The sequence below is a fragment of the Lepidochelys kempii genome, chromosome 22, assembly GCF_965140285.1.
Source record: "Lepidochelys kempii isolate rLepKem1 chromosome 22, rLepKem1.hap1, whole genome shotgun sequence".
NCBI lineage: Eukaryota > Metazoa > Chordata > Testudines > Cheloniidae > Lepidochelys > Lepidochelys kempii.
In genome coordinates this window covers 16,581,684-16,605,126 of record NC_136401.1, presented here as the reverse complement: position 1 = coordinate 16,605,126, position 23,443 = coordinate 16,581,684, and the positions used below count along the sequence as shown (strand labels likewise).

The 23,443-nt window shown below is 53.7% G+C and overlaps 1 protein-coding gene across 4 annotated transcripts in view; it reads right to left on the bottom strand.

Annotated features, from left to right (window-relative positions):
- NECTIN1 (nectin cell adhesion molecule 1) overlaps positions 1 to 23,443 on the bottom strand; it is a 153,862-nt gene that overhangs the window by 55,053 nt on the left and 75,366 nt on the right. The window contains exon 6 of one of the 4 annotated variants that reach the window (XM_073320775.2): positions 2,007 to 11,372. The exons of the other annotated variants lie outside the window; for them this stretch is intronic. Coding sequence (XP_073176876.1) covers positions 10,831 to 11,372 — 542 coding nt within the window. The 3' untranslated portion in view covers positions 2,007 to 10,830. Of the gene's footprint in view, positions 1 to 2,006; positions 11,373 to 23,443 lie in introns of those variants that run through there. 4 annotated transcript variants of the gene reach the window in all.

Here is a 23,443-nt window from a genome sequence, read left to right as displayed (position 1 = left end):
CCCCGCTCCCAGGTCTCAGTGGCATTCATATCCCAGCTGAGCCAGTGGCTCACCCACCTAGGGGCTCAGGGACTGCCTTCTGGATATTAACGCCTGGCCCCCGAGAAGCAGCCAGGGAAGGAGAGGGTGGGGCAGGACTGAATTTGCTGCACAAATACTGCTTGGGATTCTTTTGGCTCATCCCTCCCCTAAAGCCTCCCAGATTAACATCCCTTTCCAAATTTCTGCCAGGTCCTAAAGGAGAGCATCTTTCCAACCCCCACCCCCCCGCCCAAAAGATCCCCCCAGGGTTTTACTCTGAGCCCCGTGCAGGGTGGAAGGGCTCAGTCCCTGCACTGTCCCTGGGCCATAAAGCGGCAGCTACCGATGATACACATACCTTCATACTGAGTCCCAGCCCCTGGGTTCAGGGGACTCCTGGGAATGTGGGATGCCCCACGCTCAGCAAGCTATAGAGCATGCTAGAGACCAGCGACGGGCCAAGGTGAGTTCCCAGTCTGTGTGAGAGACTGATCCTGCAGGACAAAATTAATCCCTCGTTATGTTGACCATCTTGATGAAGTCAGTGGAATGGCCTATGCTTGTTCTGGGGCCGGTCCCCATTTCTATACACCATCACCCAGGACTTCTCAGCCTTTGCCGTACTGCAACCCTCTCTTCCATATAACCTTCCCGCCCCCGCTGACCCCCCTTCCCATATGCAATGTGAGAAGGGCAGGGTGGTCACAACCCTCTGACTCATGTGTGTGACCTCCAGGTTGAGAGCCCCTGGGCTAGACTAGATCTGAGGCTAAAGAGAGGCAGCTATCTTGGAGTACGAAGGGTTAAATCCAGCACTGCCCATTGCTTTAAGGGAAACCCCAGCTCGAGGTCAAGCCACCTGGGGAAGAAACAAGACAACCCCCTAGTCAGGCCAGTGCTTTGCAAACTGCATTCCTAGTTCTGATGTAACCTCCCCATAGGCCCTGTTACACTGAGACCAGACGGGTGCCAGCTGCCAGCGTGCTTCATTGAAGATGGGTAACGAACCGTGTGAGCTGAGCTGTGTGATGCAGACTAACTCTTTCACCCACCCACCCACCCAACCCAACCCAACCCAGCTTGTCAGTAGAACAATTCTGTACTACAACGCTAATCGGCTGAGTTGAGATCTGGATCCGGCTGAGTTCAGATTTGGATCAGGATCCCACTCCCAGTCTCTCTGGGGTGCTGGGACCCCGGGTTTTGGTTCAAGTTCATCTCTCGTTAAGCAGCGCTATGCAGTCAGAAAAGAAAGCAAACGCCGCCTTCCACTCATGGAGAAACCTGTGCTGGGACTCTGCTCCTGAGAACCAGTAGTCAGAACAGTGTGTTCCTTGTCCCGCTGTGGTCAGGGCTTTTGAGCAAAGCTGTCCAGTGCAATATAGGGAGATCACTATGAGCCAGGCACTACATGCGATAGAATCAATTGGTTTCCCCCACATGCTTACTGAGCTCTCTAATAGGGTTCCGCTCCATGGGTATCAACGGTAAAACTCCCATTGACTTCAGGGGACGTAAGAACAAATCTGCTCTATTTGATCTATTATCTATTGTATCTCACTCTCTAGCTAAATCTCTCTCTCTCTCTCTCTCTCCAAAGACAGGAGGCTCTGCGTGAGCAGAGGAACAAGGACTCCCTGGCAAGCTGTTTGTAGGCAGACAGACAGACAATGGATGGCAAAGATTGGGTTTTTCCCTATGTAGAGATCAATCAATAGGCCTGTAGAGATGTAGCCTCCAGGGTCTTCTCTAGCAAGGCACCCTTTCCTGCCTGCAGTGCATTGATCTCTCCAAGCTTGTCCTGTGACAGTCATGGGTTCTGGGCTGGCTTCTTCCCCTTTGGATTGCAAGCAGTCCCGTTTGAAAGCACCGCATATCACGGAAAAGATCATGGCAAGTGGAAAGGCGCAGCTTCCCCTGATTCTGTTGCACCCGGCCACGCGTTGCAGCGAGACACCTTTGCAGTCGAAAAGGAAACGCGCTGCTTCTTTTAAAATTCTTTATTTATAAAAAAGTACATTTCTTTCCACAGCTGACCCACTACTTTATTTTATACAAGTAAAAGGGAGGGTGAAGCAACACCCCCCCCAATCAGAACCATGAAAACGCCCCCCCACCAAAAATTATTACAAAGGATGGAAAACAAAACAAAAAATCATAAAAGCAAATTCAGTCCATTACATTATTATTTTTTTTTTTACAAAAGCACTGACAACACAGATTACAAAAAAATGCAAGGGGGTTTTATTTTTTTTTAGGGTTGTTTTTTAATTCCACAATGATAATTACAGCAAGGAAAAAAAAAAGTCACTGGAGGCTGGAAAGAAAAGAAAGAGCGAGCCAGATCAGCTGCAGCAGCTCTCCATGGACGCCCATTTACACCAGCTGAGAATCTGGCCCCCTCTATTCATTACACTTACATTCACCCTCACGTAGGTCACATATGGAATGCCGCGCTGTGCGAATGTATATGGAACAAGCCCCTTCTGCAGGGCCTGGTCTTGCCACCTTTGCTCATGGATGGACTTCAGCCCCATGCAGAGGACCAGCCCAAAGCATTGCAGCCCAGATCCTCAGCCCAATGGCAGTTCGGTGCCTAAATACCATTGGGGATCTGGGCCGTCCCCTCTTACTTCCTACTTAAACCCTGTTTTAAGGGATAACATGGCACCGGGACTGGTGCTGGTTCTTTGGCACGGTGGTGAATCTCAGACTGGCCATTGCCTTCAACGGGGCTCGTTCAGGTGAGTAATGGCTGCAAGGTTGGCCCTTTGTAGAGTGGTGGGCGAGTTCCAGGAATGACGGTCAGAGGCAGGATTTCGATCGGAGCAAGTTGACAGCCTCATCCTCTCCTGCCCCACCCACCCCCATGCCCCTCCCCCACACATTCCTTGCCTCTCCTGGTGGAAGGGGGTGCTGTGCAGGGAAACGCATTCGTACGCAAAGCGAGTCACTCTAAGTCACTATGGATCATGTCAAAACAGAAAAAGAAAGTCACAAACTGGGGGAGGGGTAAAGTGCTATCGTAAAAGCCACGTAGGATACGGAGAAGTGCGGGCAGCGTTCCCCACAGCGCCTCCTGCTGGGAGAGGCTGGGACTGGGATAGCCACGAGAGCCGCACAGTCAATGTTGCTGGAGCATTCCCCACCGCCCCTCCTGCTGGTCTACTCTTCCAAACACCCACCATTTCGCCAGCATTTCCAACAGCTCTCGGTTTGGGCTGGGATTGTAGAAACTCTCCATTTCTCTACCGGCCAGTGTTTCCACAGCATTTCCTGCTGCTTGGCCTGGAGAAGCTCTAAGCATCTCTCCAGTCAGCACTTCCACAACACGCCCTGCACTGCCTCCTCTTGGGGAAAAAAACCTGGGACTGGAGTAGGTCCCAGCCCCCACTTCTTCACAACAAACTCCTAGTAGAGCTTTGTTTGGGTAGCCCGGCTGGCATGCTACAAACGTGTCCACCTACACAACTCAATGGAGACCGCACCCCCTTTCTCTCAGCCCTACTCCTCCAGCAGATTGAACTGTGAGACTCATTGCATGTGTGTGAGAGAATGAAGGAGCCAGTGGCTCCCATCTCTATTTGCTATACTGACTCTCTCTCTCCTCCTCAGCGATCTGTGCTTAACAGTCGTTGAGTTTCTTTCGACAATGAGCCAGGAAAGGCTCCTCTGTCCCTGCCGTCTCTGCAATCAATTCAGCTCTAACGTTTGGATTTTTGTTTGTGTTTGTTTGTTTCCTAAAGAAAACTTCAGATGGAGTTTTGTTTTTTTGTTTTTTCTGACTTGAATAAAAATGATTTACAAAAACACAGGAACAAACCACTAAACAATCTTGTAATTAAATCAGGGAAAATAACATCACTGGGGTGAATTGTGATGGATAATCCCAGACATAGACCCCAGCAGGAAAACAGCTGGGGCGTTTTCATACAAATAATACAGACTCAACTTAGTTTGCAGGAGGAGACATGTCTGCCTGTGCACAGCTCCCTGTGGGAGGGAAAGGGAAGCTGGCATATAGCTCAAACCAAATTCACCTTAATTTCCCCAATGGGCCATCTCTGGACCCGGGAGTAGGACCCTGTAGCCATATAATGAGGCCTTTCTTTATCAGGCGGGTCACCCTTCCATCCTGCTGTCCTCACCTTCTCATTGTGATACTGGGTCCTAGAGGCTTTGTTTCTCCCCACTTGTCTCTTTCCCTATGGCAACTGCATGGAGAATAATTCCTGGGCTACCATGTCAGGGTTGGGCTGCTTGTCTGCAACCTCCGTGCCCATATCCTTGCCTGGCTCTAACAATCCCTTCTCCCTGTGGACCTTCCAGGGACTACTGCTTACACAGGGCTGGCTAGGGCTGCACAGATATCTTCAGCAAGCTCTAGGATTTCCCTGTGGGCACAGATATGCGCAATATGACTTGCAAGGATCTGGGTTCTATGCACATACCCAAAAGGTCCCTTCCAGTATGCTTCTTCCCCTGTGCTCCCTAGGCGGGCTTCTTCTCTGTGCTCTGCTCTTAGGGGCAGGGTGGCTCTGACTCATGGAGCTACCTGTGCCAGCAGCCAATGCCATGGAGAAGTGGCTCCAGCGGATGGGGAAACCATACAAAATCAGTGCCACATGCAAACTCCTGAGCAAGGCCTCCTGTTCCCCCTTTTGGTTAATGGGCTCCCCCTCCCTCTGCGCTAGTGCATAACAGTCTGCCCTGGGGGTAAGCCAAAGAGGCTGTGGATGGAAGGGGAAGGAGGAGCACACATGAAGGCAAGCTGTAGGGAAGGGGCAGAGCGGAGCTACCTGTCTCCTGCCTCCATGGAAACCTGTGCTCTTTTGCCTGGTTAACAGAGAGGAAGGCTAGAAAGGGGACTGTATCGGAGAATTAAACCCTAGCTCTGCAAACGGCCCCCTAGGAACTCATTCTCCACGGCCACAAGGGCAGCTAGCCCTGGATCTCCCACTGGAAATTAGACCCCCTCCCTTAGTAATACTCCGCGGTGGAGGCCACCCCAATGTATCTTCCTGGCCTTCCCCAGGGGTAGAAAGCCTGGGTTCACAGCATGAAAGTGCCACGTCTCAGGAAGGTGAGAGGCCTTGGCCGGGATCAGCAAAGCTGTCTAGGGGATTTGGACACTCAGCTCCCATTGAAAGGAATGGGAGTTGGGCAACTGAATCTCACTGGCACTTTGAAAAGTTCTCACAGACTGATAGACTTTAAGGACCATCGTGATCATCTAACCAGACCTCCTGCATATCACAGGCCACAGAACCTCGCCCACCCACTGCTGTAATAGACCCCTAATCTCTGGCTGAGTCACTGAAGTCTTCAAATCATGATTTAAAGACTTCAAGTTACAGAGACTCCACCCTAGTTGACTCTAGTTCAAACCTGTAAGTGACCCATGGGCCCCCCCCACTGCAGAGGAAGGCGAAACCTGCTCCCCCTCCCCCAGGGTCTCTGCCAATCTTCCCAGGCTCAGCCTCTGTGTGCCACCAGGGGCAAATCTCCAAGAGCAAAGCATGGAAGCAAGGGGCGGCGTGTCTGTCCAAACCAAAGGCCAGACCTGGGACCACCAGCATGGGCCTGAGCCATGTGATTTGTGCACTTGCAGCTCTCCGGCCTAAACTAGTGCAAGGCCATTGACTTCAGCGCCTGGCTCACGGGGGCAAGTGCCAGACTGAGGGTCAGAATGACAGAGGGCTGACTGTCCCACCAGCCCTCGTTCCTTGGAGTGAGGCGTACCCGCGCCATGACCACCATCATCCCTCAGGGAATGGGGACCGCTCACTGCCACTGCCCAGCAGCTGGGCCTGGTGCCAATGGGGGCACGCGCTGTCAAACAGGAGTCACAAGCCAACACCGCTTTTACAGCAGCGCGACAGTGATCAGAATCTGGGCCCTTATCGGAGACAGCGAGGCACAAAGTGGTTAAGTGACTTCCCGGTGGCAGAGCTATGCAGGGATTCCCCATCCCTTGACTCAGGGCCCTGAACACCAGGCAGGCTTCCTCTCTAATTGCACCTGCTGGTTAGCGCAGGTCACAGAATTGAAGGCCAGAAGGGACCATCGTGATCATCTAGTCTGGCCTCCTGCACATGGCAGGTCACAGAACCTCACCCAGCCACTCCTGTAACAGACCCCTAAGCTCTGGTGTGTCTCGTGGGCAGGCTAACCTCGCTGGGCTGTGAGGCTCAAGTCGCTGGGGTGGGGAAGGAGTACCAGTTCTAAACCATTAGCTCCCATGCAGCCCTGGGACACAGAACGAACAGCGTCCTCAGTTTAGCCCGCTACACATCTCCCCTTCACAACCTTCCTGCCGCGACAGCCCCTTTGACCTAAATAGGTGGGACACTGTCCGCCCCGCCCCCCACAAGCAGAAGAGCTGGACTCCCAGGGACGGGACTCCCAGGGTCAAGCAGCAGCAGAAGGGCTGGACTCCCAGGGTCTCGTTATTGTATCCCAGCAGCTCTCAGACAAATTGTCAATCCATAATTTTTCATGAGGCATCTTATTCCTCGCTACAGATTAATGGCGAATCGTTTAGGCTCACTAATTAAGGCCCCATGAGGGACGCTTGTCCAATTAACTGACCCCATAAATGGTCACCCTTCCAGTAACGAGAGCCAGAAGCATCCTTCTTCTGAGAAGAAGGGGGACGGAGCTAGGTGCCCTTGGTTTTTCCATGGCCATAGGGCCCAGGCCTGCCCCTGGTGATGCGCTGTGGGGACAGAGGAAGCCAGTGGGGTGCCTGGGACCACCTCACGCTGTGGAATGAGCAGATTTGAGGTGTAGCTTCCAAGCCAGATGTGCTGATGGCAAGGGGAGGTGGGCCCTGCTTGGTTCAGAGGGGAGGAGTGCAGCTAGCCAAGCAGGCAGGGCCCCGTTTGGGGGTGGCATTGGGTATATTTTTCCCCCTCGTCTTTTCTACTGGCCCTGGTGTAGTCAGAGAGACAGCAGGTCTAACACGACCCAATGGCTGGAAGTTGAAGCTAGACAAATTCAGACTGGGTATAAGGCATAGACATTGAATAGTGAGAGTAATTAGCCGTGGGAACAATTTACCCAGGTTCACGGTGGAGTCTCCATCACTGGCCATGTTTTTTGAAAAGATCTGCTCTGGGAATTCTTTAGGGGCAGGTCTCTGGCCTGTGTTACACAGGAGGTCAGACTCGATCCCAGTGGTCCCTGCTGGTCTTGGGATTTAGGAATCACACCCTGCGGGGGGCGTGTGGGTGAATGAGCCATTAACCCCTGGGGAGGTGATGTTACCAATGACGATGGTGTCTCCCCTCAGCCCTCGCTCCCCCATGGCCATCCGCCTGTCTATGATCTATCACATTTACTTCCCGATCCGCGCCCTGAGCCAGCCTACTGTGTCTGCCCAAGGCTGTAAGCTTGCTCCTCATTACACTGGAACGCTATGTGTCTGTCTCCCTAGCTCTAAAGAGCCCTTGATTTGCCTACAGGTGCGAGAGTCTCACACAAACACACACTCTGGATCATTAACGAGAGGGCAGGATTCCCATCTAAGTGTGCAAATGGGAGCTCCCTGCTTCACACCACACCTTACCTCACCTCACCTCCTGCCTGCGAGTGTGCAAACAAGACACCCTCTTACATCTGGTCAGTTCACATTTACACACAAGTCTAAAAAAGGGTGCATGCGCTGGTGTGGTGACTTAATTTGCTTTCACATATGAGCGTGCAAATGGAAATTTGGGCACATCTCCTCACTTCACATTTGCACGCTACGCGCAAAGGGAACATGCCATCCCATCACCTAGTCATTTGGAAACAGGGGACGTATCATGTTCAAATACAGGCAAACAAACCATCACAAAGAGGAATCAAATCCTGCTTCCCTGGCTCTGGCTCCATGCACCCTACTGAACCTCCTGCTGAGAATCTGTATCCATGTTCCCCCTGGCGATAAACATCCATCTCCTCAGCTGGACAAGGAGATCTAGATAGCCAGGAAAACTGATCAGGAAGGGAAGGAGGGATGGAAACAGGATGACTGGGGATTCACTCCATCAGAGATTCTGCAAACAGGTATATTGCTGATAAGCAACACATGAGAATGAGCTGGGATTACCCTGAGGCAACTCTGCGGGATTCAGCAGTAAGAGAATTTGCCAGACCCTGGACTGGGGGCTTCTGCTGCTTTGGGTTGTTAATCCAGGACACAAGGGCTGCTCAACTGGGCCTGAGGATTTTGCATGAAGTTCTGGCTCACCCATGTGGGCGGGTACATTCAGAGGTGGGCCCGAGCTGCCAAATTCACACCTGCAGCTGGAGTTTGGATGTCCCAGAGTTTGGGGTTAGCATGGGCCTAGGATTTTGGTTTGGCCCTTTTTGGAGTCAGATCTGACTCCAGAAGCCCCTATGTTTGGGATTGGTCCCTAGCCAAGTTCCCATCTCTACTGTACGATGCACCGTACAGTACGGAACCAACAGACCACCCGAGGTGACAGCAAGGTTGTAGGAGGGTAAGTGACTGACTGAGATCCACCAGGAGTATAAAGTTACTTCCTCTGCTCTGTCTTTATCCCAGGCCCCCTATGTGTCCGCCATGTGCTGGGAGTCTCATATCACGGCGGTGCGCCTTCATTCAATATGTGCTGCTATCCCTAGGCAGGACCGGGTGAGGCCTTGACTCCCTTCGGGTTTGCAGGTTTACAACAGCGCCTTTAATCGGTACCTAATCAAAGGGATGCTGGGGATTTCATTTCCTTCAATGGGGCATTTGCTCAGTAGTACGAAAAAAGAAATCCGAGATCCCCAAATCCCTATGTTGAAGTGAAGGTAGAATTCAGTCTCCCTGGGTATGGATTCACCTGTCAGCGATGGATGGACACCCGAAAGTTTAGTGGCTTCTCTGAACCCCTGGATCTGTGGAGACTGTCTCTCCCGAGATCTCTAGGACATCCTGCTTTCGATGGGGACAGAAGCACCCCAAGAACCGCCACTCTTGTGGCGTTTCCCCCAAGAAGCCCAGAAACCACCAGGGAAAGCCAGAACAATTACAATAGAGTTATCTGATTTCCCATCTCCCATAGCAGTAATGAAATAAATCAGTTGAGGGAATGGTCTGGGTCAAGGCCGGCTGTACCTGGCTCAAGCCAGGAACCGTGGAGCTGGTTTCGGAGCAGAGTCTGGCTGAAGCTGGCTGTGGGATTTTGGTCTGGATTATTATAAAGGGTCCGAGTCTGCTGCCCAGTTGTACGGCAGGGCCACCGTCAACGTCTATGGCATGAAACCCGTATATGGCACTGGGGGAGAATTAAACCCATTATAATACGCCTCTGAAACCGGTGATTTCTTTTTCAACAGAAGATTCGTTTAGCCATTTGATAAAGGAACAAAAAAACCAAACACCTAGTGAATCCTGCCTTGGTGGAAAGTCCATGTCAGACCAACAGCCCTGGAGACTGAAATCTTAGCCACAGAACAGCAGGGGTAGCAGCAATCCAAGCTTCCCTCCAACTTCCCCATCACATTTCAACGTGGGGGAGAGGAGATCAGCACACACGGCTCAATCAGCCTCCCAAGGGGCTATTTGGTGCAGGCTATCAGTGGCCATAAGGGCAGGGATCATTATGACGGAGATGTGGCTGGCAATGCTCTCACAAAGGGGAAGGATGTAAACTGATGACTGCTAAGAGCTAGCAGTCTAAATACAAAGAGCCTGGCCTGATGCCCACTGAAGTCAACACAAAGGCCCCCCATTGATTCTGAATGGCGCTGGAGTTCCCCTAAAGAAACCATCCACTTGGCTGGGTGGCACCATCCCCATAGGCAGCATGTTTGCGGGAAGGGCACAGGGGTGTTTCATGGAACCCTTCCCATCACTGTGGCATGGAGGAATGTGCAGAGGACAGGCGCGTATCGGAAACAGGGTGAAATTAACTCCTCCTTGGCTAAAACTAAAAATCCTTCACGTCTTTAAACAACAGGACACCCCAGCAGTGACCAGCAGCATCACCACGGCCAGGGTTGCCCCCCCACCCCTTTCTCTTTTCCTTTTCTTTTTGCTGGTTTGTTTTTAAATACTGTAAAGGGATAATAAATGGGAGGCAGAAAACGGCAGCTCCATTTCCCTGTGCCAGTAACAGCCCCGTGCGCCTTGGATTTTGCTTAGTTTCCTTTGATTCTAATTTGTTTATGACATGCTTAACACAGACTTGCTTGTCACAGGCGCATTGTGGGTAATGGAAACACCACAAAAAAAAACCAAACAAAAAAATTAATCTGATATGGCATCTAGGTCTTCATTGCTTTGTGCTTTTCCCCTCCTTGGTCCTCCTGTTTTTTTGCCCTCCCATGGACTCCCCCTACCCCCAAATAAGACAACATACAAACATATTCCAGTGTTTCGGGGGGCATGGAGCGGGAGGGATCTTTGAGGAAGGGCGATTAGAGACACTAAGACACAAACAGGGCATATTATACAAGGATGGGCAGTAGTAGTTAAAGCAAATAGTAACACCTAAGCCACTGATCAGTACAAACACCACAGAAGGGGACAAAGTCATTGGGAGAAATTAAAAAAACAAACCAACCAACCAAAACAACCTCCCCCCAAAAAACGATCCAAAAGCAAAGCTACCAGCCCCTCCCACACCTCCCCCGTTGCCTCCGAGTGAGTGGCAGGCGTCTCAAGTCTCTGTCGAGCTCCCTTGGGCCGGGCAGCAGTGGACGTGCATGGATGTGAGTGCGCGCGTGCGATGCATGTGCGAACAGCCCTCGGCCGGGGTCTGGAGGGCGGGGGGGGGGAGCGCGTGAGTGGGGGTCTGGGGAGGGGGTGAGCTACACGTACCACTCTTTTTTGGAAATAAAAGATCCGTCGTTCTGGGAGACCATGTTCTCAGCCAGGTCCAGCTGCTCGGGGTCGTACTGGAAGCCGAGTGTCCTTTCGCCGTAGGGCTCCGTGTGGGCCCCGGTCTCGTCCACCGTGAAGTACGGCCGCTTGGCGTCGTCCTCATACTTGTTGGCGAGGCCCAACTTGCGCTCGCCTCCGGCGTCGTCCTCTTCGTCCTCATAGCTGCTGCCCCCGAGCGGGCCCGGCTTCTTCTCGTCGTCCGAGTCGTCGGGGTACTGCAGGTTCTGGGCCATGGGCGGGTGGTGCTGCGGGACGCCGGCCTTGCTGTACCCGTTGCCGTACACGTGCTTCTTGGTGCTGTAGTCGCCCTTGAAGGTGTGATGCCGGCGCCGGAGCCCCACAAAGAGCACCACGGCCACCACCAGGACCAGCGAGACTCCGCCCACCACGCCCCCAATCACGGCCGTGGGGATGTTCGGCTGCGTCACTGATTTGCGGTCATCGTTGGGAGGCGGGGTAGAGGGGAATTCTGGGTAGGAAAAGACAGATGGAAGGGGGAACAGTGTCAATCCATGTGCAATCGCACCCTCGCTCCGGGCTTGCATTTCAATCGGTTATTGTTTGGAAGATGAGGGTAAGGAACAAGGAAGGGAAAAATCGGGGAAGGGGAGGAGCTTACGTACGGCGGCCACAACACAGGGTTAGCGCTCGGGTTCTAGGTGTTAGTGACAGGCGGACCGCGCACCATTGCAAGCTTTCCAGGACAAGCCACCACCACCAGCAGCATGCAGGAGCCCCGCACGCGACAGACCTCAGCCCACTTCACCGGCGGCATCTAAACCCAGCTTTCCAAAAGCAGGGCCCGGATTCAGGCTGCCTCTGTGCTTCGACTGCCCACCTGGAGACGCCTTGAGCATGATTTTTGGGATGGGCTGAGCACCCACGGCTCCTGGTGACTGAAACTCCAGGTGCTCAGTGCTCCTCAAGAATCAGGCCTGAGGTGTGTCCGGTCGGGCAACTGAAACCAGACGCAGACAAACCAGGGAGCCTGCTTTGCAAAAGTTTGGCCATAGAAATTCGCACTGCACTGGAACAGACCAGTGGGCCATCTACTGGTTTTGGATCAGACCAATGAGCCATCCAACCTGATATCCCTCCTCCCTGCTGTATCAAATGCAGCCCATCCAGCCCTCTGTCTCCGACACCTCTCAACATTGTCTAATGCTTCAGAGGAAGATGGAAAACCCGATGATGCATCTGTGTAATTCAACTCCATGTAATGGAGCCATCTCCTGCCTGACCCCAGCTGCTGATCAATTTACACCCTGAAGCATGAGGATAGATAACCTCTATTGTTTTATTCTGGCCGGTACAGTGGCACTGCAGTTGCTAATCCTGTTCACACAGAGATCCTGGCCTAGTTCAAGAAAAAGAAAATTGAAACAAAGTTATTTTCCTTTTCACCTTGTTTATTTTATATATTTTATGTTACCACAGACAGCGGTTTGGGGCCAAGAGAGCAAGACGAGCTGCTAGGCCCCTAGGCTCAATAAAAGCCCCTAACAAAAAGCTAGCCCTCCTCCTCCGTGGAATGCCAGTTCCATGGGTGCCTGCATGGTAGTGCCATAGTAAAGCTGGGTCTGCATCCTTCCTTCCCCAACCTCTGTCACTGGGCCAGCAGCCATCTGCCTGGAACGTGCCTGTGTCCTCGGCAGAGGGTCTGGAATGCCCTCGCTGTGGGTGGTGCACTGGCAGGGTTAATGCCCACCTGGAAATTCTGGGCACTTTGCCAAGGGCAGCCCCTAAGGCCCAATCCTGCAAGGGGCTGGTCATGCTCCACCTCTTGTGGAGCCAATGGGAGTTTGAGGTACTTAGCATCATGCAGGATTGGGCCCTCAATGCGAAGGGGAATGCCGGGCTGTTTCCCCAACGGTCCTGGCTGCGCCTTGGCAGTGATGCTGCATCAGGGCGGCCTGTCCTCCTGTGGACTCAGTACTGTGTGCCTACTCTCTGCTCCAGGGCTCACAAGAGCGGGAGGGAGGGTCATCTGATGCCCTTTTATAGAGCCTCCAATCCAAGGAACTCGTTAATCAAATGAATTACTAACTAGAGCTAATTACTAACAAGACTTCCAAACCTGCTGCTTCACTGCAGGTCAGTATCATTATCCCCAGCCCCGTCTGAGAGATGGGGAAACTGAGGCACACAGCGATGGACTGGAGCGTAGAACCCAGGTATCCTGACTCCCAGCTCTCTGCTCTAGCTATTGTCTAGTAGTGCCTTCAAAACAACACTACCCTAGGGGGCCGCTCCAGACAGAGGAGAGAAAGAGAGTGAGCGTGCAGGGGAGTAGCCCCTCGTCTCTCCTGGCACTGCCAGGCTCAGGACACATCCAGGAATGTCCCATCAGGAAAGGACACGCACGCACCAGCCAGCCGTCTGGAAACATGTCAAGATACATTCCTTCCATGCGAACACTCACAACACGGGGCCAGATCTTGCTCTTGGGGAGCTGGGGAAAATCCAGAGCAACTTTATGGACTTCAGTGGCATTGTTCTGGATTTACACCAGCCATGCCGAGAGCTGAATCCAGCCCCACTGACCTTCCGAGGAAAGAAGCAAAACATTACACCACTGTTCCCGCAGCAGAGCATTGCCGATGCACACTCCCAAGGCTGCTGCTCCCCCTCCCATCACCGCATCGCCCCCCTCCACACTCAGCAGCATTGCCCTTGCTCTCAGGCCCGCTGGCTTCCACGCTCTCTCCTCGCCAGCCTGTCTGACCCCTCCAGTTCTAAGCATCTTCCACTGTGAGGCGACCAGGCCATACACTGGAGCAGCCCCTCTCCCCTCAAGGGGGGGCTTGCCTTGCCTCCCCAGCATGGAGATTTGGCTCCACCAGGCCCTGGGGCTGCTCCTCACTGCTGAATAGCTCTGCAGCTGCCTCCCCATCTTCTGCTGCATGCAGCTGCCAATCAAACACCAAACTCCCCTCTGGAATAGAAGCCAGGACTACGGGCAGACAGACAACCAGCAGAACGATGGGTGATTTCCACCACTGAATGGTTGCAAAGCAAAAACAAATAAAAGGCAATGCCTCCCCCCGCCCCCGACACCAATCACAATGAGCTTGTGGCTCTCATGGCCGCAAGAGGCCAAGCACTAAGCAGGAGTGCAAAGGAGGATTAGACGTTTATGAGTGATTGTAGGAAACATCAAACAAACTAGAGTTTGGGAAGAGACAGGAATCCTGATGCTTCAGGGCTTATCCCAACCTCAAGCTCAGAAGGAAACTTTCCCCGGGGACAGGTTATCCTAGAAGTGTAGCATTTTTTCCTCTGAAGCAGCTGGTGAGAGGAGACTGGGCTGGACGGAGCACCAGTCTGATCCAGTGCAGCTATTCCATGTACCCATGGTTGCTAGTCCCTCATTTCAAACCTTCCCCAATCCTCGGAGATAGAGGTTTTGTTTGTGCTGTTGAACAAGAGACATTTAAAATCTCCATCCTTCCCTCAAAAATTGCTCCTCTTTTGCATTGTCCCGGATCGACAGTGCCGACTCCTTTGCATTAGGAGTGTTATTAGTGGAAGGCAATGAAACTGATCGTAGCAGAGGGTTTTGCAGCGAGACGTGCCAGCCAGAATGGGACAGGTGCACGCAGCTGGGGGCGATTTGCTCCTTCCAGCGCAAGACAGAGGAAAAATGGACAAGCTACATTAAAAGGCGGCCAGTTTAGAAGGCCTCTGTGTCTGTGTGTGTGTCCAGAAAAGCCAGTCAGACGAAACTAAAAACCTCTCTTCTCTCAACTGCTAAAAATGTGACATCTATCCCTAATGGAAACTGGATAATGCTAGCTGCTGATGGCTCAGCCTCTCTCTCTCACACGCACGCACGCTCAGCCGTCCCACTTCTAGCCTCTGCCGTGGCCCCATTGAGCTGGGGGGGGCCAGTCCCTGGGAGTAACCCCAACACTGGCGAATCTTGAGGGGGTATAAAGCTGGTGTGATTCTCTACGCCAGCCTTTTCTCCCCTCACAGCTTCTGGCACATGGGTGTAGCTGGAATGCTGCTGATCTCGGACCATTCCCAGAGGCAGGGATGGCTCCTTAGAGGGCTACTACAGCTGAGTACAAGACAGAGCAGCCCTCCAGCTGCTCTAGCTGATGCTAGTTGACGAGACTGGTTGCCAGCCAATGCCAGAACCTGGGGGCTGGATCTTTCCCCCCCAGCCCTAAACTCAGCTTGGCTGCAGTTCAGAATTGGTGCCTCTCTCTTCTGCTCAGAGATGTCATAAGGTCTTTTCAGGCCCAAGCAGCTGGTGGAAAACGGGAGCTCAGTTCTCCCCCTGGAGCTGCCCATGGAAGTCAGCTGGGGACTGGTACCACATGAGGAGGTGGGGAAGTCTCTGGGGTTGTACAGATTCCTCCCTCCTCTCGGCTCCAGGGGGTAAATCCAAAGGGAGAGGCCGTGGTTCTGTGTCGAGCAGGGAAGGGGAGTTTGGCTCCTGTCTCCTCGCCAACGGTCTTGTTAGCCCCATGATTCAAAGGCAGGAAATGGGATGATTCTCCTTAAACCCCCCACCCCAACCCACAAGATCTCCTAATGTTCGGTTCCTCTTCTCCCATCCCCAGATGTCACGTTTCATCAACCCCCCTCCCCACCCCAACGCTTTGGATGGGAAAACTAACTTGTCAAAGTGTCGCATTTCACACCTTGCGCATGGAGGAAATGATTTCACTCAAACTGAAGCCCTGTCCCCGTCCCCCCCGCAAAGCCAGTTCTAATGCAAAACCAGGAATGACTGCAAATCAGCAGGGAAAGGGGGGCTCCTGCACCGTGGGCAGCACTGAAATTTCACCTGCCGCTTGTCAACCAGGGAGAGCAAGAGAAATGGGGAGGATATGGAGAAGGGAAGGGACAGAGAGAAAGAGAGGAGAGAAGGGGGATTGCAGAGTGGCAGGGCAGATCAAGAGAAGGAAACACAGTGACACAGCAGAGAGGGGGCCAGGGCTCATTGGGAAGCCAAGAATGAGGCCGTTCCCGGCACTGCCACTGGGTGGCGGGAGAGACCACTTCTGTCCTCCAGCGGATTGGAGGGGAGCAGGGCTAGTGACCAGTTCCCTGCAATCATTGCAGCATCTCTCTCTCTCTCTGTCTCTCTCATTTGCACCCCTCCCACCAGGGTTCGCTGCACAAGAGAGAAGCGAATCCCCACGGATCCCAGGAGTGACCCAGCAGCCCCTACTCTTGCCAAGCAGGGCGACTGGGGGTTCCCAGGGACAGCTGCCCCAAACACGGCCTCTTGCACCCCTTAGTGCCTTTGCTCAGCAGAGACCTGCAAACTCATGACTGTCCCCAGCTGGTGGTAGCAGCATGCTGACGCCATAGCAGGCGGTACCCCACACTGCCCATCACCACCAGCCTCTGGGTGCACCCCCACGTGCTCGGCAGGGTGAGACCAAGGGGAGAGTAAGGCTGGCAGGGCCCTGGCCCTGGCCCAGCAGATGAAGGAGAGATGTGGCAGGGTGGGATGAAAGTCCTGGTCTTTATTTCCACATCAGGGCTGTGACTTGCAGGCAGATCTAGAGCACAGAGATCCCTTGGATCACCCATTCCCTGTCAGGGGCTTGGAGCACTTTCCAAAAGGCTGGGAAAGGGGATTATCCCCACTGACAGACAGGGAAACTGAGGCACAGAGCAGGGATGTGGCAAGCCGACAGGCAAAGCCAGGAACAGAACTGCCAAGTGCCGACTCTCAGGCCCTGCCATGACCCTAGACCTTGCTCCTCGCTGCTCGCTTTCCTCCTACCAGTTCTTGCCTTGCCAAACGGGCTCAGGACTGAAGGGATGGGGCTGGGCAGGGCAGCTTGGCCTCAGACTTCTTTAGACCTACTCCATTTGAACTCCCAGCACCAAGTCTCTTCGAACAGCAGCGGGGTTAAGGCGTCAGCCAGCCCACCTCAGCCTTCAATCCTACCCAGAGCAGGGCTCTTTCCTGGTAAGCCAGCTCCTCTCCCTCTCCTCTCCAAGAGCCACGCTGCCCAGCCACACCCTGCTTTATCACCAAGCGCTCAGTGCAAACAATCCCCTGCCCCCTCATCCCACCGGGGCTGCTGCACCTGCCTGCTGTCAGCGTTGCCTGTAATCACGTGGGAGCTGGGCTCACACAGTGGCGGTTACCTGGGCGTTTCTTGGGCACGCCTGGCAGCAGCTGGGAGAGCGAGGCTGGGAGTTAGGCATCAGCCCCAGCACCTCGTCTCCCTCCTCTGCCCCACCGTTCAACTCTGAAGCTAAATAATGACTTAGGATGGGCCGGATCCTCTGCTGGAGTTACTTGGCGTGGATCCATTGCCGTTGATAGATCTGTTGTGGGTAATGGAGCGACGCTGATTCACACCAGCTGAGGATCTGGCTCTGAGTACTGGCTGTTGAACAATCCTGAGTTCCACAGGCAGGATGAAACGGACCAAATGACAGCCCTGGGTGCTTGTGGAATCCTATGGCCTGTCTCTCCCCCCTGGTGCCCATGAGGGTCCTGGAAACTGACACAATCCCACTGCCCGGAGCTGAGCATGCTGGGCCCCATGTGAAAAATCCATTAGGAAGAGTCTGGAGAGCATTAAAGCTACTGTGGAAAGGGGAGCAGTGGAGAAATGGGAGATGGGGGGAGGGATAGGTTGAGCTTTTACTACAGTGTAACACATTCTTCCTCCCCCTTCCTCCCCCCAGCCCCAGTAAAACAGAGAGCGCTGTATGCGTAGGAATTAAAGGAGCAATACTATCTCCCCTCTCTCCCCCTCCTGCGCTCTGCCAGCTGTTGCATTGAGCCAGGGCTTCCTGTCCCCATGCCAAGAGCCAGGCCTCTTGGGGCAGCAGCTGGGAGCAGAGAGAGAGAGAGAGATGAGGGGTCGCTCTGGGTTTCGCCCTGGAATGAAGCCAAGCCCACAGCTTCCCTTTGATCCCTCCAAAGAAAAGGACAATCCGGCCTCATCTGCAAGGAGCTCTGGCCTTTGGGGCACCTTCTTCCCCTCTTGGAAAGGCTTGGCTGGATAGTCAGACTGGAGCACGTTTCCTCTGATCCAGGGTGGGGGGAGCCAGACATCTCATGGTGGGTTTCACCTGTTGCTGACTCACAGCTGGAAAGTGCATGGGAATGAATGGCTCTGAGGGCTGCCACCCTGGGGGAGATCAGGAGTAACCCCACTGAGGCCTTAACAGCATTGCCAGTCCCAGGCTTCCCCATATCAGGAGCAAGGCGCCTGACAATCAGGATCTTTTTCAAGCCAATCATGAGATTTAAAACAAAACACAACTCTCCGGGCTCTGTTTTTTCCTCCTTCTGGTCTTTCAGACTTTAGGATTCACCTGTCCAAGCCTTTCTCTGCAACCACACAGACTAGAAACTTGCTCCATTTCTAAAATAAAAGTCAAGATTCTCAAGCAATCACGCGACTCCAGGTTCTGGGGCTTTAAGAAAAAAACCCACCAGAAAGCATGACAAAGGAGAAGCAGATCCTGAGTGAAGTCTCTGGCCAAGCTGATCCCTGAGGAAACGGACGGAGATAAATCTAGCCACCCCTGCCTCCCACTGCTTGGCACGTTGCATTGTCATTTAGACCTGTGCAAAACGGGAGTGAAAGGAGTTGGTAGAGCACTCTGGTTTGGGAGCATTTCACACCCGCTGTGCATTAGCTTTGCACAAGAGGAGTAAATAATGACACCAGATGCCAGGCAAGGGGTTGGAGATCAGTGAATGTTTTCCTAGCAACTGGCAGGTCTTCAATATCCTGGTCGTTCTGTTTGGATAAAGTTCAGCTGTTAAGCCTAACAAACCACTGGGGTCTGCAAAACCAGGCTGGGAAACTGGCAGGGTCAATGAAACGCATGAGATTCCTGCTACCCCCGGCTCCTGCTGAAGGCTGAGAATACTGCAAGAGCTGGCTGCCTTCTGGGGGTTGGCAGCTTCCAGCGGGACTCCGCAAGCACAGAGACAATCATGCTTTAAAAAGGAAAAAAAAAAAAGTTAGACCCAGTGGAAAAATGTGACCTATTTTCATGAAAAAATGTAGTCCAAATTTCCAAAAGTGTTGGCTGGCTGTACTGAAAGCGTGTGTGTGTCAGGAGCGGGGGGAAAGGATTTTTTATAACAAAAATGTTTTGGTTAGAGTTTGGATGAGTTTTCCTATGGTTGAGTTTGGTTCTTATTTGCTCCAGGCACGTCCCAAGGAGATGTCCCATTTGGCCTGGGATCTGGATTGGGTTTCAGCTGAGGTTTGGGGATTTGAGCTCAGTCAGGTTTAGGGTTGGATAGAGCCCAGATCTGGTGAGCTGTTCCCATGAGATTTCTGTCCCTGAGTGGCAAACCAAAACAAAAACCACTCAGATGATATGTCATCCTAGGCCAGAATCCCCTGAGATTTCACTATGTGCACTGGGAAATTCTGAGCTTGGACCCCAATCTGGGATACCCCCATCGGGTCCAGGTGGATCAGTGCATTCTAGTCCAGACCCTCTGTAAAGGGCTTTGATTTTAGAAATTCTTATTCTCTCCAGAAAACTGGGCCTGCCCCTGCCCATTCACAGTGGAACATCCACCCACATACCCTGTGGCTGCTGACAATAGGATCTCAGCAGAGCAGCACAGAGCTGGGAAGGGAGATGAAGCCAGTCGTGGTAGCTATTTAGAAAATACAAGGCAGATCCTCAGCTGGTGTAAATCAGTGAGGACCCACAGCCTTTAATGCTGCTTTATCCCAGTGGAAGATCTGCCCCCCCCCTTCCATCATTCCCTGCTCTTTGTGCTGGAGGGGAGCGCAGGGGTGGGAAGGGAAACCACCCCTGGAAGCTAATCCAGGAGTCCAGCAGCTGCTGCTGGCATTTCAGATTGTGACGGCTTTTAGGACAGATGCCAAACGTCTCTTAGGTTCCGATCTCAGTGTCAGGTCACCTACTGCTTGTCAGTCAAAGACTACCCCCCCAGCAGGTCTCTGGCAGAGAATCCAGCGGCCAGGTTACACCACAAAGTCCCCCAGTTCTGAGCCCCCTTTAACCCGCTGCCCTGGGTTCGGAACCCCAAGGGGTTTGCACGGATGAGCGCGATACACCATGCAGCCCACAAGCTCTGGGTGCACCTACTGGCAGCCCCCAAGCTCCTCAGCGGCAGTGAAATCCTTGCCGGAAAGGCCTCTCTCAGCTGCACACAGGGCCTGGGCTCGGTTGGTGCGGAGCATAGCCAAGTCCCACAGGCTGTTTGCAGTGACCTTGCTGGGATGAGATCACGGCGGGTGAGTAAATAACTCTCCACACAGCAGAGCAAACAAGGCACCCCTCTCCTCTCCACTTGCTCCCCTCCCGCCTGTCTTGCTGAGCCACGGCCCCTCTCACCGCAGAGGAGAGGCCAGGAGCCAATGGCAGAACGGCACGTTTATCAAATGCCACCAGCCGCTTACAAATCGATAGGGGCTGGGGGTACGTCTCAGGGATGCACAGGAGTGCCGATCTACCAGGGGCATGAATCCGCTGGGCACAAGCAGCAGGGCAGGGCGAAATTCAATCAGTGATAGGAAAGAAGAGGAAAACCCACAACGTGCTGGGTAGCCACTGCGAGATGGCCTGAGACCCCCGTAGGCAGGGGTGTGGAGTTAACACTGGGCACGCGAGCTTCACCTGTCTGGAGCACATCCCTTCCTCTGGCACTCACAGAGCCCCTCACGGAGGTGCCCATTTCCCCCCACCCCATGGAGAAGGACGAGATAGACGTTCTCCAGAGGGGCCATTGGTTTTGGAGGCCTCCAACTTGAGACCCCCGGGGGTTGGGTTTTCAGAGATGCTGAGCACCCACAACCTCCTTTGCAACCAGCGGGATTGGCGGGTGTGCCGCATCTCGGGAAGTCAGGCCTGAGGCAGTTTTGGAAGATGTTCAAGGAATCCATTTGCTGAGGGTCACATAGGGAGGGGGTGGTGGAGCAGGGGACACTTCCTTTCTCCATCCACCTGCCCATTTTATCCTGCTGCCCTTCACTCTGGCATCTGAGCTCCTTCCACAGAAAGTCAAAAGCGATAGCGACGTCCCCATGCTCTCCTGGCTCCCTGCCTCGCACTGCTTCCCGCTGGGCAGCTGGCTCTGACCTCTAGGGAGGGGCCCTCACATACAGACCCCGAGGGAGCTGCTTGGGGAACCTGTCTCCCCTTCCCAGGCCTCTTCCTTCCTGCAGAGAACAGAATTGCCCTGCCGGGTCCTCCTGTGGTGGAGCAGCTGGACTGACCCAGCACAGGGGCACCTGGGCAGGTTTTAAATCTGCCCTGGCCATAGCTGAGGACCCCTCTGAAGCTTGGTCCCGTCTCTTGCCTTTCCCCCTCTTCCCCTTGGGGTCCCCATCCTCTTTCATCCCTGTCCCCTCTCAGCATCACCACCTCCCACCCCATCCTCTTTAACCTTCGCGGGCCATGCACGTGCCGAGTACGTGGCCTGGCCATGCTTCCTTAGGGCCACTTCACGAGCTCCTCCGTAGGGAACCACAGCAGCCTTGGCCGGAGCTGGGCCAAGGAGGGATCCTCCAGGGAGAGTGGCATGGGGAGCGCAGGAGAAAGAGACATGGGGAGAGGGTGGCCAGGCTCTCCCAGTGCTCTGCTAATCTCCACTAGCTCTGCTTAAGCGTGCCCAGAGCTCACAGGCCTGCGCAAGGTTTGTTTTAATGAGGTCTCTCACCCTGTGCCTGTGCTGAACGAGGCCAATACACATGGTCTCCTGCTTCCCCTCCGCCCAGCCCGACACACAGACCCACTCCTCTCCTGCAGCTGCGTTGCTCCAGCCCCAGCCCCGTAGGGGGCAGCGAGACGCACTGCTACAGATATCCACACGCTGCCAGACCACGTGCAGAGCAACACATCCTGCATGCAGATGCTGAGCCCAGCTGAGACCTTCTGGACCAAACGCCGAGCCGAGCCTGAACCACCACCGCTTCTCCTTTGAGCATCTGCGAAATGCAGCTGCCAGTAAGCTGGGTTCAGAGAGGATTTTAGGCCTCCTTCTCCACCACATCTCTTCAGGTCCCTCCCTGCCATTTCCAACAGGAGTGTGCATGCCCTCTGCATGAATGTGCAGGTGGGTGGGCGCAGGGAGTTGTCTGCCCTTGCACGTCACACCATGTGCATGCACTAGCCCCAGGATCCATGTGCACAGGCTGCGTGGCTCTGAAGATGGGCACACAGGGACGACAGTGTCCCCACGTGCATAGGCAGGTTTGTGCACTTCTGCATGCAGGGATGTTTGTGGACGCAGGTTGGTGCATTTGTGCACACATGCCGGTGATTATGTATGAGCGTGTCCGAGCATGTGCGTGTGTATGCATGTGTGGCCAAATGGGTGGGCACGTGTGTGACTCTACATGGATGTGCAATTGTGCCTGGCTGTGTCTGAAGGCACAATCATACGGAGACGCATGTGCACCACTGCTCATGAATCTGCAATTGTACCCAAATCTGCATCTGCCTGACTGTACACAAACGTGCCTTTGAGCCCCGGTGCACGTGAGCGTGTGCATACAGCCAGGCCTGCACGTGCATGCATGATGGAGCATGCTCCCCTGCAGGGAGGCTTGCTTGCCCTAGAGCCCACTTAGACATGCAGGGACACATGTGCAGACAGTGAGTCTATAATAAGAGTCCCTTATTATTTCCCACAACCAGCTGTAATAAATAGTTACATGCCTCACTACATGGATTTGCCTCAGCCGACAAACGTCCTGCACGGCAGGAGAAGCTATTACGTGAACAGATTGCAGGAATAAAATATTAAATTTCCACTTATCAATCTTTTTAATGTGCTATAACTCTAATAGCAGCTTTCAGCCTTTCCCCAGAACAAATCACCGGTTGGCTCAGGAGGGAGACCAAACTAGCCAGGCGATTCCCCTCCTTGTTCACGTCTGGAGTGGGCAAATAGCAGGTGGGCGTGATGGCAGGAGAGGGGGACAGGCACGTGTGTGAGGGAGGCGAGAGCTGGGGTGGGTTGGCTCCACACTGGACTCCTCTCTATTTTACCCAAGGCTAGCTGCTCACTCGACTGAGCACCATTTATTGCGCACGGCTCTTGAAAGAGGCTTTGTGGTCCGCTGACAATCCCTAAATTGCCTGCAAGCCCCAAACAAATGTACCTGTAATAGCCGAGCGAGGCCGGCTGAGCCCTCTCCAGCGCTGACCTAATCAGCCCTTGAGGAGAGCTGGATAAACATATTCAGATCCCATGAATTATTAAAAGGGTATTACTTTGCGTATCCTGGGCCTAATGAGTCAGCTGCTAATCGGCTCAAACGCAGCCTCCTCCAGTGCATGCGCTTCCCCCGCCCATCGCTGCCACAGCTGGTCACCTCACCATGGATGCTGCCCTACCCCAACGCCCTCCAAAGACTGATTTTAACCATGGCTTTCCCCTGCCCTCGGTGCTAATCATCCCCTGGGCCCCATCTGCCTGGTAAACAGCAATTCCCCGAAGCTTTTCCTGCTATGCCCATTTCTGCTTCCCCTTGCTCGACACATGCCCCCTCCCCTCCTATGCTCTGTTCTCCATTCCCTCCGGATGGCTCACTCCATGGGCTGAGG